This window comes from Garra rufa, chromosome 9 (genome assembly GCF_049309525.1).
Source record: "Garra rufa chromosome 9, GarRuf1.0, whole genome shotgun sequence".
Classification (NCBI taxonomy): domain Eukaryota; kingdom Metazoa; phylum Chordata; class Actinopteri; order Cypriniformes; family Cyprinidae; genus Garra; species Garra rufa.
The window spans coordinates 34,188,286-34,201,607 of record NC_133369.1 but is presented as its reverse complement, the minus strand read 5'-3'; the positions used below and the strand labels follow the sequence as shown (position 1 = coordinate 34,201,607).

General features: G+C 35.6%; 1 protein-coding gene across 1 annotated transcript in view; it reads left to right on the top strand.

The window, feature by feature from the left end:
- The window catches only part of LOC141343238 (dynein axonemal heavy chain 5-like), a 62,355-nt gene that overhangs the window by 14,773 nt on the left and 34,260 nt on the right, over positions 1-13,322 (top strand). The window contains exons 7-12 of the mRNA XM_073847837.1: positions 643-822; positions 1,578-1,715; positions 2,688-2,823; positions 3,956-4,272; positions 4,903-5,058; positions 6,789-6,971. Of these exons, the coding sequence (XP_073703938.1) occupies positions 643-822; positions 1,578-1,715; positions 2,688-2,823; positions 3,956-4,272; positions 4,903-5,058; positions 6,789-6,971 (1,110 nt within the window). The remainder of the gene's footprint in view (positions 1-642; positions 823-1,577; positions 1,716-2,687; positions 2,824-3,955; positions 4,273-4,902; positions 5,059-6,788; positions 6,972-13,322) is intronic.

Sequence of the window (13,322 nt, the reverse complement as noted above, 5' to 3'; positions counted from 1 at the left end):
CTGTCATCTGCACAATTAAACAGGGCCTTTTCTCTGTTATGAATTCTTTGTAAATGCCTTCTTAACATGTGGAAAAGTAACAGTGAGTTGCTATGTAGTTTAAAATACAGTTTTAACTGCTTCTTTCTTCAATGTCAGCCCACTGCCGACCTACACATTATTGAATTTAGAAAACAGGATTTTTCCTTATGTTGATTATTAACTGGATGGATAAATAGAAAGAAAAAAAAAGAAAGAAAGAAAGACTTGTGTGAGTAATGGAATCCTCTTTGATTTTTGGCATTGCACTTAATTTCTGAAGCCAACAGATGGTGTGACAGTAATTAGGTTTTTAGTGGACAGAAAATCCCTTGGACAAAACTCAGTTAAAATATTGGCACAAACAAGTTCAGCTCTGACAGCTAATCAATACAGCATCTTGCACATAAATTATACCAATATATCTTGTAGAACCTATTTTAAAAGCTGTCTGTTTGCTTTTAAGATAAGGGTCAATGCCTAATCTGTCTCATCTCACAACTTTACAGAACTCTGAACTACAAATATCAAATAATATTGCCATTTTCAAGAGCATAGTATCAAGTATGTTCCATATACCATACACCAATATTGTTTTACTCCAGCTATTGTTTTATCCTCCAGCAATTCCCCAAAGACACCATCAATGAGGAGGTGGTGGAACTCCTTTCTCCATACTTTGACATGGCAGACTATAACATAGAAACAGCCAAGAGGGTGTGCGGTAATGTTGCAGGGCTTTGCTCCTGGACCAAAGCAATGGCTGCCTTCTTTTCTATTAATAAAGAAGTGCTTCCTTTGAAGGTAAAATCACATGATTGATTTTAAATGATGCAACCTTGACATGTTATCAGGGTTTCTTTACTGTCAAACTGTTAATTTGTTAAAACTATAGGTCTATGAATTATTATTAATTTTTGATTCTTATTTACCTTTGGGGGTGATTATTTTCCCATCTTTGATATAGCTTCAATTTACTCCCAGTACAAGTTGACAAGTTAACCTTTAGTGGACTTTGATGCCTCTTGTATTAAGGAGCTCTAAACTTACAATTTTGTCTACCCCAATTCTGTCTGCCCATGAAATACTTACCCTCTTTGGACTAGTAATAGCAAGAAAGAAATAATGACTGTTTTTAAAATACAAAACATTTCATGGGACTTTAAATTTGCAAATGGTTTTTCCATTATTCAAGGGCATAATTTGAGTCAGGCTTTTGAGATGCACAGTTGCAAAACAGTTGCTCTACAATATGAACTGTAACAAACACTCATATTGTGACCATAATTACTGTGTGCAATTGCAATTTTTTTAGTTACTTATTTGTTTGTTTGCTCTATTAAAAAAAGACAAAACCTTCTCATTCTTAAAATGCATTTTTTGCTACACAACAGTTTTCACACTGCATTTGGCTGCTTTTTATGGCTTACGTACAGTATACATGCATTGAATCAGAATTGCACTATAAATATTTATAAGAATAATTTATCCAGTAGTCTCTTTAATTTTGTCCAGGAGCTGGATCATTTTACAACAGTGTCTTTCTTTATCATCCTCAGGCTAATCTGGCAGTGCAGGAGAACAGGCTGGCCATAGCTAATGTGGACCTCCAGAAAGCCCAAGCGGAACTAGATGCTAAGCAAGCAGAGCTGGATGTAGTTCAGGCTGAGTATGAGAAGGCCATGATGGAAAAACAGGTAACTACTGTTTTACAAAGATTAGAGCAGGGATGTTCAATCCAGCTTCTGAAGTGTCACTGTCCTGCAAAGTTTGGCCCCTAAATAAACACACCTGAACCATATTCTCAAGGTGTTCAGAATTGGGAGAAGGCTGGCACTAAATACAGAAGGACTGGATACCCCTGGTTTAGGGTGATCTAAAAATAATGGTTTTGATTTGGTTTGATAAGTAACCTTAAATTAAACCAGAGAAATCACTGACAAAAATGTTAATTATCTTATTTGCCTTAAATTCCAGATATAGCCCAAAAAAAAAAAAAAAAAAAAACAAATCCAGATTTTTCCACTTTTCTAATTATTCTGTGAAAAATGGTGAATCAGCTGCCATTTAGTGCCTGAAGTAAATACCCAATCACTAATTAGCATTTTTGCATAAAATTGAATATAATGAGCAATTTTGTAAACAAACCTGAAACCATCTTGCAGATTAATCATTCAGGCTTGTACTCTGTGTGCCTCTACAAAATTAATAATGTTATAAATGGTTTGAAGCAAACATCAATGTTCCCATTCACAATATATAACAAGCCTTACTAAGATTGTTAATTGTGTAATTAACAGCTTGACTGACTGATCCTTTGGTGTTGATTTACGTCAGGCCTGATCATACGTACCTAAGAGAACAGACTTTACCAATAATAATGATTTAATAAAAATATTAAATTACCTTAAACAGTAGTGTTCCTAATTTGCTAGATCCACACATTAAAAGAAGTGGGCATCTTTACACTGGGAATTAAAATGAAGAAAGTCTGAAATAGGTGTCCTGAGAAATCACGCCTGTTTATTAAATGATACTTTTGTTAGGTCACTTTAAAAATGACACTTAATCAAACTGACACTCTCCTTCAATAAATGGGAATGAGCACAGTGACAGAATTAATCTGTTTTTTTTTTTTTTCTTAACATCTCTTCATCTTTTTTTCTCAGACTTTACTGGAGGATGCAGAAAGGTGTCGGCACAAGATGCAAACTGCCTCTAGTCTGATCAGTGGGCTGGCAGGAGAGAAGGAGCGTTGGACACAGCTTAGTAAAGAGTTTGCTGCTCAGACCAAACGACTAGTTGGTGTGTTTTTACGCAAAGCCTTCAGGCAGTTTTTCCACTTTTACAGTTTTTACTATAACATGATTTTGATCTTTTAAATCAGCTTTCAGTCCTAGATACGTATGTCTATTCACCAAAAATGTTTACAGAAACATTAAGTCATTAAATCATTATTTTGAATATAAACTGCAAAGATACTGTATCAAAAGACCTTATTAGCAGTGCTTATAGTATTAACAGGCAAGCATCATTATTACTGTAGCTGCGTATATTTGTGCTATGAAAAGTGATGTTTAAATCACACTTACATAAACCTAAGCCATATGTGACCCTGGACCACCACACCAGAAGTTAATTTGTTTTTAAATTGAGATTTATGCACCATCTGAATGTTGAATAAATAAGCTTTCTAATTGACGCATGGTTTTTTAGGATAGGACAATATTTGGCTGAGATACAACTATTTGAAAATCTGGAATCTGAGGGTGTAAAAATATTTATAGTTCTTAGCAATGCATATTAATGATCAAAAATTAAGTTTGGATATATTTATGTTAGGAAATTTACAAAATATCTTCATGGAACATGATCTTTAATTATTTTCCTAATGATTTTTGGCATAAAAGAAAAGTCAATAATTTTGACCCATGCAACGTATTTTTGGCTATTGCTACAAATATTCCCCGTGCTGCTTAAGAATGGTTTTGCGGTCCAGTGTCACATATCTAGTAATAATAGAGACTTGGAGGTGGCCTATTTTGACTTTGGCAGGTAAGCAGCCAGCTAGCATTGTCGTAGGAACCACCCATAACTCCCTAAAGCATACCCTCTTCCTCCAAAGTGATATAGAAATGAATAAAATCTCAAATCTTTCAACTAGTTGTATTGTTAATTAAGACAATTTTTGCCTAGAGAGTAATAAAATGAGTAAAGAAATCCAATTGACTTATTTTGATGAAGGCTCTTTTTACTTGGGCCAGTAATCAACCACAATAGCAACATCCGAGCAAATACCCAGATCACCCTAGCAATTTCATTGCAATGGACTAAAGCCATATAGAACCATATTAAACCATAAAACCCTATTGCAGTGACAGAAAGTTTCACTCTATTCTTTTAAGTCTTAATCAAATTTTTCATTTCTCATTTTCAGGTGACGTGCTGTTGGCTACAGCCTTTCTGTCCTACTCAGGCCCTTTTAATCAAGAGTTTCGCAACCACCTTCTCACTGATTGGCAAAGAGAAATGAAATCCCGTCGGATTCCTTTTAGGGCCAATCTGAATCTTACTGAGATGTTGATTGACGCTCCCACAGTAAGTGAATGGAACCTACAGGGGCTGCCCAATGATGACCTGTCCATCCAGAATGGGATTATTGTCACAAAGGCTGCCCGATTTCCCCTGCTGATTGATCCCCAGACCCAGGGAAAGATCTGGATCAAGAACAAAGAGTCCAGGAATGAACTTCAGGTGACCACTTAGAATGAAAAGCTAGAACATTAATGGGAATATGATTTGCACAATGTGGTTCAATACATAATTTGAAGTGTACATACTGCAGAGGTGAAGAGGGTATTTTCCATGTTAAATGTAACACTTTAAGCACTTCTAATGCTTTGTCAAGCTACTCATTTTTGTAAGTAGCCTGTAACTAGTTAGCTACTATTAATTACTAATGAAAACTACAATCTAAAAGCATTTGTTACAGTAAACCACCATGAAATATGAGAACACCATAATTTATAAGTGTGTTCAAAACATAGTGATGAAAAGTAAAATTTTGTATGTATATATATATATATATATATATATATATATATATACATACACACAGTATATATATGTTGCTGTTATTAGTATAGGTACAGCAAATGTATACAATAGGCCTCTGCATATTTGAAAGTTTACATCTATATTGTGATTCATGTTAAAATCTAATTGAATATGCGCAGCTTGCATTGATGCATGGTTTCTTTTTAGGAGGTCAGACACTTTTTCAGAGGTATGACCTCATAACAAATCACCTCCTTCTCAGGTAATAGCTTTCCCTTGTAGCAGAACTTGAGCTGGGTCAGTAATGAGGTCTCCCTGTTTTCACAGATCACCTCACTGAATCACAAATACTTCAGAAACCATCTAGAGGACAGTTTATCTCTAGGGCGTCCCTTACTCATTGAAGATGTTGGGGAAGAATTGGATCCTGCCCTAGACAATGTCCTGGAGAAAAACTTCATCAAGACAGGATTTACATATAAGGTATTTTTAGAAGGGCTTAATAAGCAAACAGTCTGACACCATTGTAGTAAATATAAAATGCACCATCTAAGATTATAGTACACTTTGCTGTCCAATACATGTATTTATATAAATGTAAATTTATTTATTTATAATTTTTGTAAGTATTTAATCACTTTTTTTTATATTTTGTTTAATCTCTGGAGGCTCACAGTTAACATTTTCTGAAGGTTATGCACCTTGCTTGCTTGGGAGAAAATAGGGACATTATCATTAAAGGGAACATCATTGTCCTCAGCAGTTATTTTCACAAAATAAAAATGCTTTCTCTTTCATTTTACTAGGAAATAAACAAGATTGCTTTACGTAATTAGAAAATACTGTGCGTTTGTACAGAACCTCTGCTCCTTCTCATTATTTTTGAAGTTAAATTAAAGAGCAGATGACGTGTGATTGTATTCAACATTTTCTTGGTCATTATGCTTTCTTGGAAAGATATTCATAGCGTACAAACTCATAGACAAGAAGGACACAGCAAGTACTCTGAAAGAGCAGTTGTTTTACATCAGCTTAGAATTAAGATCCTGAAAAAGGACATAAAATCTACAGATGACACCAGCTGCTCAAGCTGTTTACTGTTAGTGAAGTACACGATTGTGAGTGACAGTCGTGATCTTTCGGGCATCTTTCTTTGATCTCATTATCAAATATCCAGTCGCTCTGAAAATGTGACGTTGTTTAACCATCACACACAGCAGCTGCTTCACACGTTCAAAAAAAGAAGTGGAAATAGCAAGCAGCAGAAAAAGCTCTGACAGGTTTAACTAGACAGCTCTATTAATACGAAGGTGCGAACACCTGATCTCACATTTTATATAGCAGAGACTGAATCGGAATCGTTGACGTCATTTTATCATTGTCAAACCACTGCATAATAATCACATCACAGCCCTGTACATTCCACTAATTGGCATGGAAATAAACTGAGTTACTCCCTGTTGAGATAATCGACATATCATTTTAAACAACTTCACTAACACCTTTTATGTTAGGAAGGTCATTAACACAGCTGTATTTAGTAACTTCTCTCTAAGGATCTTTTAATGTTGAAATCGTTTTTATTCTTAAAGGGATAGTTCACCCAAAAATGAAAATTCTGTCATTAATTACTCATCCTCATGTTGTTCCAAACCTGTAAGACCTTTGTTCATCTTCGGAACACAAATTAAAATATTTTTGATGAAATCCGAGAGCTAATACAAAGTCAAAAATAACAACTTTATTCAAAAATTTCTTCTTTTCCACCTGGGTTCTATGCCAGAACGAAGGCTTCTGCATCAGCACCACACACTGTTTAAGACTGACAACGACGAGAAGAAATTGGTCATTATTCTTGTTTTCTTTATGCACAAAGTGTATTCTCGTAGGTTCATAAAATTAGGATTGAATCACAGATTTTAACAATGTCCTTACTACCTTTCTGGGCCTTGAACGTGGTAGTTGCGTTGCTTTCTATGCTCTTGGATTTAATCAAAAATATCTTTGTTTGTGTTCCGAAAATGAACAAAGATCTTATGGGTTTAAAATTACATGAGTATTTAATGGCAGGATTTTCATTTTATGGTGAACTATCTTGCGGTATGGAGCTCTGTCATCCTCTAGTGTGTCTTTACTCTTCAAATACAAACATGTTGATGTCAGAGCAGTTCTTGTCCTGGAGTTTTAAAGCTTTGACTCATTCTTCTCATCAGGTAAAAGTAGGTGATAAAGAAGTGGATGTAATGAAGGGTTTCCGTCTATATGTGACCACCAAGCTCCCCAACCCAGCATACACTCCAGAGATCAGTGCACGGACATCCATTATCGACTTCACAGTTACTATGAGGGGTCTGGAAGATCAGCTACTGGGAAGAGTTATTCTCACTGAGAAACAGGTATGTGCCCTTTGAAAGTGAACTTGTGTGTTAAAAAATGTGTGTAAGAATGATCTGAAATCTATGTTGGGGGCTATTTTAAACTTTTATAGCTTGGCTTATGAATAGTAATTTGGTGATGTAACATTCGACCATTAGTCCTTGCTGAAAGGCAGGTAAGTGGCCACTACTAGCCAAAGTAGATTACCACTCACCACTTGAGCATTCATTCAGTCTGCTGCTGAAATGACCAGTGGGTGTTTTTTTTTTAACATAAATGTACTTTTTTTTTTTTTTTTTTTCTTCACATGTGTAAGTCATTTAGGTTAATTGTACTATAATTTTAGATGATGCTTGACATTCAGTGTGAAGTTGTGTAAAGCCATGCTTTAGAAAAGGCCATTTAAACCTTTTGGCGGTGCATTTAGAAACATGCTCTTTTTTAAGTTATACCCTTCCTCATGAAGGCCCCAATGGTACTACATAAAAAAAAAAAACATTTCTATGGCACAGCAAGCAAGAGGGAGAGAGTGCTTCAATAATTTTTTTAGGGTCACTGGACAAAAAGCGTGAATCTCTGTACACTGAAAGACTACTAACATTCAACATAGTCTTAGAGACTCAAAGGTTTTAGCTAACAAATCTCTGTTGTTTCATCCTCATCCTCATTTAAACTACTACAAATAATCCAACCATGCCCAGATACATACAGTACTTTCATATTAAATGAAATCAAATCTCAACTGATTAATTGTTAATTCTTCAAAAAATGTAAACTGTATTATTGCCTAATTGTATATTAACATTTATATAGTACTATAATAGTAGTATAATGTATGTAAATATGTAAATAGTAAATATGATATATAGTCCCTCCTATTTTACTTTTATAGTTCAGTTCTCAAGTAAAGCAGTATATGCTATGTAAAGGGATAGTTCACCCAAAAATCTTCAACTTCACTAACACCTTTAATATTAGGAGTGTTATTAACACAACTCTATTTAGTAACTTCTCTCTAAAGATTTTTTAATATTGAAATATTTGTTATTCTTAAAGTGATAATTTACCCAAAAATGGAAAGTCTGTAATTAATTATTCATCCTCATGTTGTTCCAAACCTGTAAGACCTTGGTTCATCTTCAGAACACAAATTCAAATATTTTTGATGAGATCCAAGAGCTAATGACAAAGTCAAAAATATAAACTTTTTTTCAACCATTTATTTTATTCCACCACACATCCGAGTTCTACGCTAAAACCATCTTCTGTGTCAGCAGCACCACATGCAGTTGAAGACTGACAACGAAGAGAAAAAATTGTTAAATAAAGTCATTATTCTTGTTTTCTTTATGCACAAAAAGTATTTTCGTAGCTTCATAAAATTAGTAATAAATCACAGATGTCACAAGGACTATTGTCCTTACTACCTTTCTGGGCTTTGAACGTGGTAGTTACATTGCTGTCTATGCAGGGTCAGAAAGATATTGGGTTTTATCAAAAATATCTTTGTTTGTGTTCCAAATATGAACAAAGATCTTATGGGTTTGGAATGACATGAGTAATTAATGACAAAATTTTCGTTTTCTCAAGTAAAGCAGCATATGCTATATAGCAAATCTTGACTATGTGATTGATTATCGTTGCAAAAAAATGTAACCTGTATTATCACATAGCTCTCTATATAAAGTGCAGTGTTTCCCACAGACTTGCACTCTATGTGTGGCGGCACTTCCCCCGGGGGAAATATATAATGTAAATATAAATAAATATATACTGTATGTAAATATAAAACAGCAGGCTGGCTTATTTAAAATGTAAATTCATTCCCTGCCTGCAGGAGCCGTTTTTAGAGTGGCAGAAATAGCTGTTTCCCTAGTAAGGACTGGATACTGAAAAAAATGACTCATGGAATTTACAAAATTAAATAAGGTAAGTGGTTGCAATTAATTAATTTTAGCTACAATTAAATAAACAAATTTAGTAGATTAATTTTCAACATTTTTTTTTTATTTAAATGTAGCTAAAATAAATTGATTGCAACCACTTACCTTAAAATTTTTTTTAGTAAATATATTTTTTTCAGTTTACACAAAGCTGCGCTGCATTCACAAATGCTACTTTATCAGGAATTATAGGAAAGATTAAGTGATAATGACAGCAGGTTGTCTTTAAAGATACATTAATATAAAAACACTCACACTGCATTTTTACTTTGAAACATGCAGTGCTTACGTTTATTTATTAAAGTCAAAGCCTTTTGGAAAATGTATTTGTGGCGGTCAGTTTTGATATTATAAATAAATCAATGTATGGGAAAGACTTTTGCTTTCATACAGTGTACTTGCTTAGAGCAATATATACTATATACTGCTACATCGTCGCAAAATATAAACTAAATTATCTCCCAGCTTTAAAGGCATTAAGCCAACCCAATCTCATGGCAAATTGTACATATTTTACTATTTGGCTAACCTCACTCATACAAATTCATTCAAATTCACACATACACAACCTTGTGATTGGACAACTCTGAACTGAAACCAACATGATGAGGACAGGAACTGGAAGAATCAAATATGGGCATGAGAGGGAAAAACCAACACAAACAGTCCAAAGGAGTGTGACAGTATTATCATAGTTCATTTTTAATTTATACATAATTCAAATCAAATTGTTAACATTAGTTAATGCACTGTGAACTATCATGAACAAACTACAAACAAATGTGACATAACAATATTTTTGTGACATAATATTAACAAATGTTAATAAATGCTAAATAGAAATATATTGCTCATACCTAATGTATTGACTAATGTTAACAAATGAGACCTTATTGGAAATTGTTACTGAATATTAGGGTGCATTGAAACAATGTGTATCGTAAAAAGCGCTATACAAATAAATTTAATTTGACATAGTGTTATTTGTTTGTTTTGGGGCTGAACAAATTTTAGTGAGGTTTATTCTCAAGATCAAAAGAAAGATTAACATAATTCAAAAGACGAAATATTGCTAGTGTTATAAGCAGTGCCGGCCCGTCTAACAGGCGATACAGCCGGTCGCCTAGGGCCCCGTCTTAACCCTCTGGGGCCTGAGGTGTTTTGGGGCCCTGAAGAAGTTTTGACATGCCCTGACATTTGTGCTTTTTTCAGTATCTTAAAAACATATGAATGGTTAAAGTCAGATTACATTGTAATCAGCACATATTGGGCTACAATAATATGCAAGCAACATTAATGTGCATGTTTGTGTTTTTGAGAAAACTATGTTTATGCGTGGTTATTGAAAATCTAAAGTTTTGAAGTCACTGAAATAAGGCCATGAAGCACATACAGGACATTTCTTTACAAGACTTTAGATAATTGGATGTCATAGGCTAGAATTTTTTCAACCAAATGATGTGAAAATCATCTCGTTCACTCGTTCAGAGAAAACAATATATTGATTTAAATTTTATAAAACATGTTTTGTGATCGAAAGGGATTATTCATAGGTGTGGCAATGGCCCATGAATATTTAGCAATTCACACCTGAAAGACAAAAGGGCCCTCCCTAATGGCCCCATCAATGTCTGACTTGACTATAGGAAACAATGTGAGAAGATTCAGAGAATGGAGTTTTAGATTATTTTTATTTTATTTACTATCACTGTATAAACAAAACATACATAATGAAGGTCAAAGACACATTATTGAGCTCCCTCATCTTACCACACAGATGTGCACAGACTTTGTGGCATTTCTGAAAACTTCTTCTGAATTCTGTTCAACAAATGAAACAAATCTTACCTGCTATTTTGTGTGCCCTTAAAAAAATACAAAAAAGTCAAAAACTTGTTTTACACTAGAATATCAGTGTAGTTGAACATCTCAAGTTTCTAGTGCTCTCAGAGGAAAACAGTTTGAAGGGACTCAAGGGAAAGAGGGCAGGATTCATCTTTTGAGCAGGTTTGAGATCACTACAAAAACAAAACAAACCAAAAATCATATCAGGATCATCTGTCAGAATACAGTCTATACTCTAGAATTTGTACTAATGTAAAAAAAAAGGACATGTAATATCTAAGAAACTAATAATTATCGTTTAGCACTATATTACTAATAAACGTGATGTAAACACACATTCAGTGTAAGCACTCATATTACTTTTACACTGTTATACAATAAAATAAATAAATAAAGTATGATTCTACATTCATAAAGATATCGTCATAAATGCATCTCACAGTCATAATCACATCGTTTTTCTAGAACATTATAAATATCCTGCCATTGTAAGAGATGCAATGCAATCAAACGTAGCCTACTTCATAATGTTTCATTTGATAAAGTCAGGAATTTTAGTTTGGAATAAGTCTAACTAGTAAAATGTGTACATGTTTTGTCAAAGTAAATAACAGCGAAAGCTAGTAGGAAAATGAAAGTAAAACTTACTCATGTAAATGTCTCCTCCTGCTGGGTTTGCGTCGCATCGCGTCCTTCTTAGGATTGAGGTACATATAAGTCTTATTCCTCACAGCATGTCTTCATTCAGTAACAAACTGTAACCAAGATGAACTTGAAGTCATGTTGCTTTGTTGCGGTGATGTGGGAGTTTCCTCGCGTACAGATAATCCGGTCCTTGCCTTGCTAGTAGCACATGGCTAATTTGCATGGCAAAAGATTTCGCGATAGTGGGCGCGGTCACATTAGAGATAATTAGTTGGAACTGGATAGACTAGACATCTCCTTGGTTTCATATAGATTAATTTATCACAGATTATTTGTTTTTGATAAAACTTACTTTGTTTAAAAGCATAAATCTCAAGCTTTCAGTAGATACCACTTTTATGTTTGTGTGCTAAATATTCACCGTGTTTGAATGATATAAGTGACGCATTTCTAAAAGCAGTTCACGGAGACAGAGAAAACAGAAATCACCCTGTTTGTTTTCTTTATTCTAAATAAAAAAACACAACTTTCTGCTGTTCTTTTGAGTGTGCCCAAATAAAAGTACACGCTTTACAGTTTCCATTGATGTATATCTCTAATGTGTATGACTTAAACCGACAGAGCATTTTTAGTGTCTTTTGCGCTGATCTTAAAAAAAGTAGGTTGGTCACGCCGGCGTGACCGTCGGCCCCAGGGGGTTAAGGGGAGGGCCCCGCGGTCGTGAGGTTGTCATTTGGATTTTTAGGTGCGTTCGAATTGAAGTGGCGCTGCGCAGTAAGATCCGTGTTTAAAACCAGAGCTAGAGCGCAGACGGCTCTCCAAGCTTTCAGAACCTTCTTGTGGTCATACACCGATCGGTGCGCAATGCAATTTCAAGCCGCACACACCTGTCTACATAACGATCCCGGTTACTTGACTGTAACCTTGTTCCCTGAGAAAGCGGAACGAGATGCTGCGCTGCTCAGCGCATTGGGAAACGTCTTTAGTCGTGACCAGCTGTGAATATTGTGTATAAATCGTTGAAAAACCAACCGGGAGGTAATATAGTCTCGGCTGATGACGTCATCGGCGCGCACCGCACGCACGAGGCTATAAGTAGATGAGCCACAGGTGCATCATCAGGATATTTTGTCTGAAGAGCAGTCCCGGGACATCTTCAACACAGCAAAATAGCGCAGCATCTCGTTCTGCTTTCTCAGGGAACAAGGTTACAGTCAAGTAACCGGGATCGTTCCCTTTTGAAAGCTTCAGTCGATGCTGCGCTGCTCAGCGTATTGGGAACGAGAATACCCACGTCGCCGTGCTTGAACATGTCTGGACCCCCACGGTTGTGCAGGTGTGTTTCACAAGAATGCAAGAAGGTCTAGACATTAGCTTGTGATGTCGACTCAAGGACATGAGAGCCCGGAGTGGCATGAACATCCAAACTATAAAATCTTATGAATGTGTGCGGAGAGGACCAACCTGCCGCATCACAAACCTGTTGTAGGGGGGCACCCCTTGCCAAAGCACTAGAAGAGGACCTTTAGGAGAAGCTTGACAGCGCGCCTCATAGGCAAGAGCAATAGCATCCCTGACCCAATGAGAGATGGTCTGCTTGGTAGCAGCCGCTCCCCTGTTATAAGCACCATAACAGACGAAGAGTTGCTCTGACTTATGAAAATGGAACCTTAGGCAGGTAATCAGGATGAGGATGCAAAATCACTTTGACCATTCATGGGGCAAAGTCTAAGCAGGATGGAGAGATAGACAGAGCCTGCATATCCCCAATTCTCTTCAAGGAAGTTATTGCCATTAGAAAAAAAAATTTAGAGTCAGAAGTTTATCAGACGCTGATTCTATAGGTTCAAATGGGGTTTCAACCAGACCCTCAAGAACTGTAGCTAAGTCCCATGAAGGGATCTTGGTTTTCACTGGAGGCCTCAGTCTCCTGGCCCC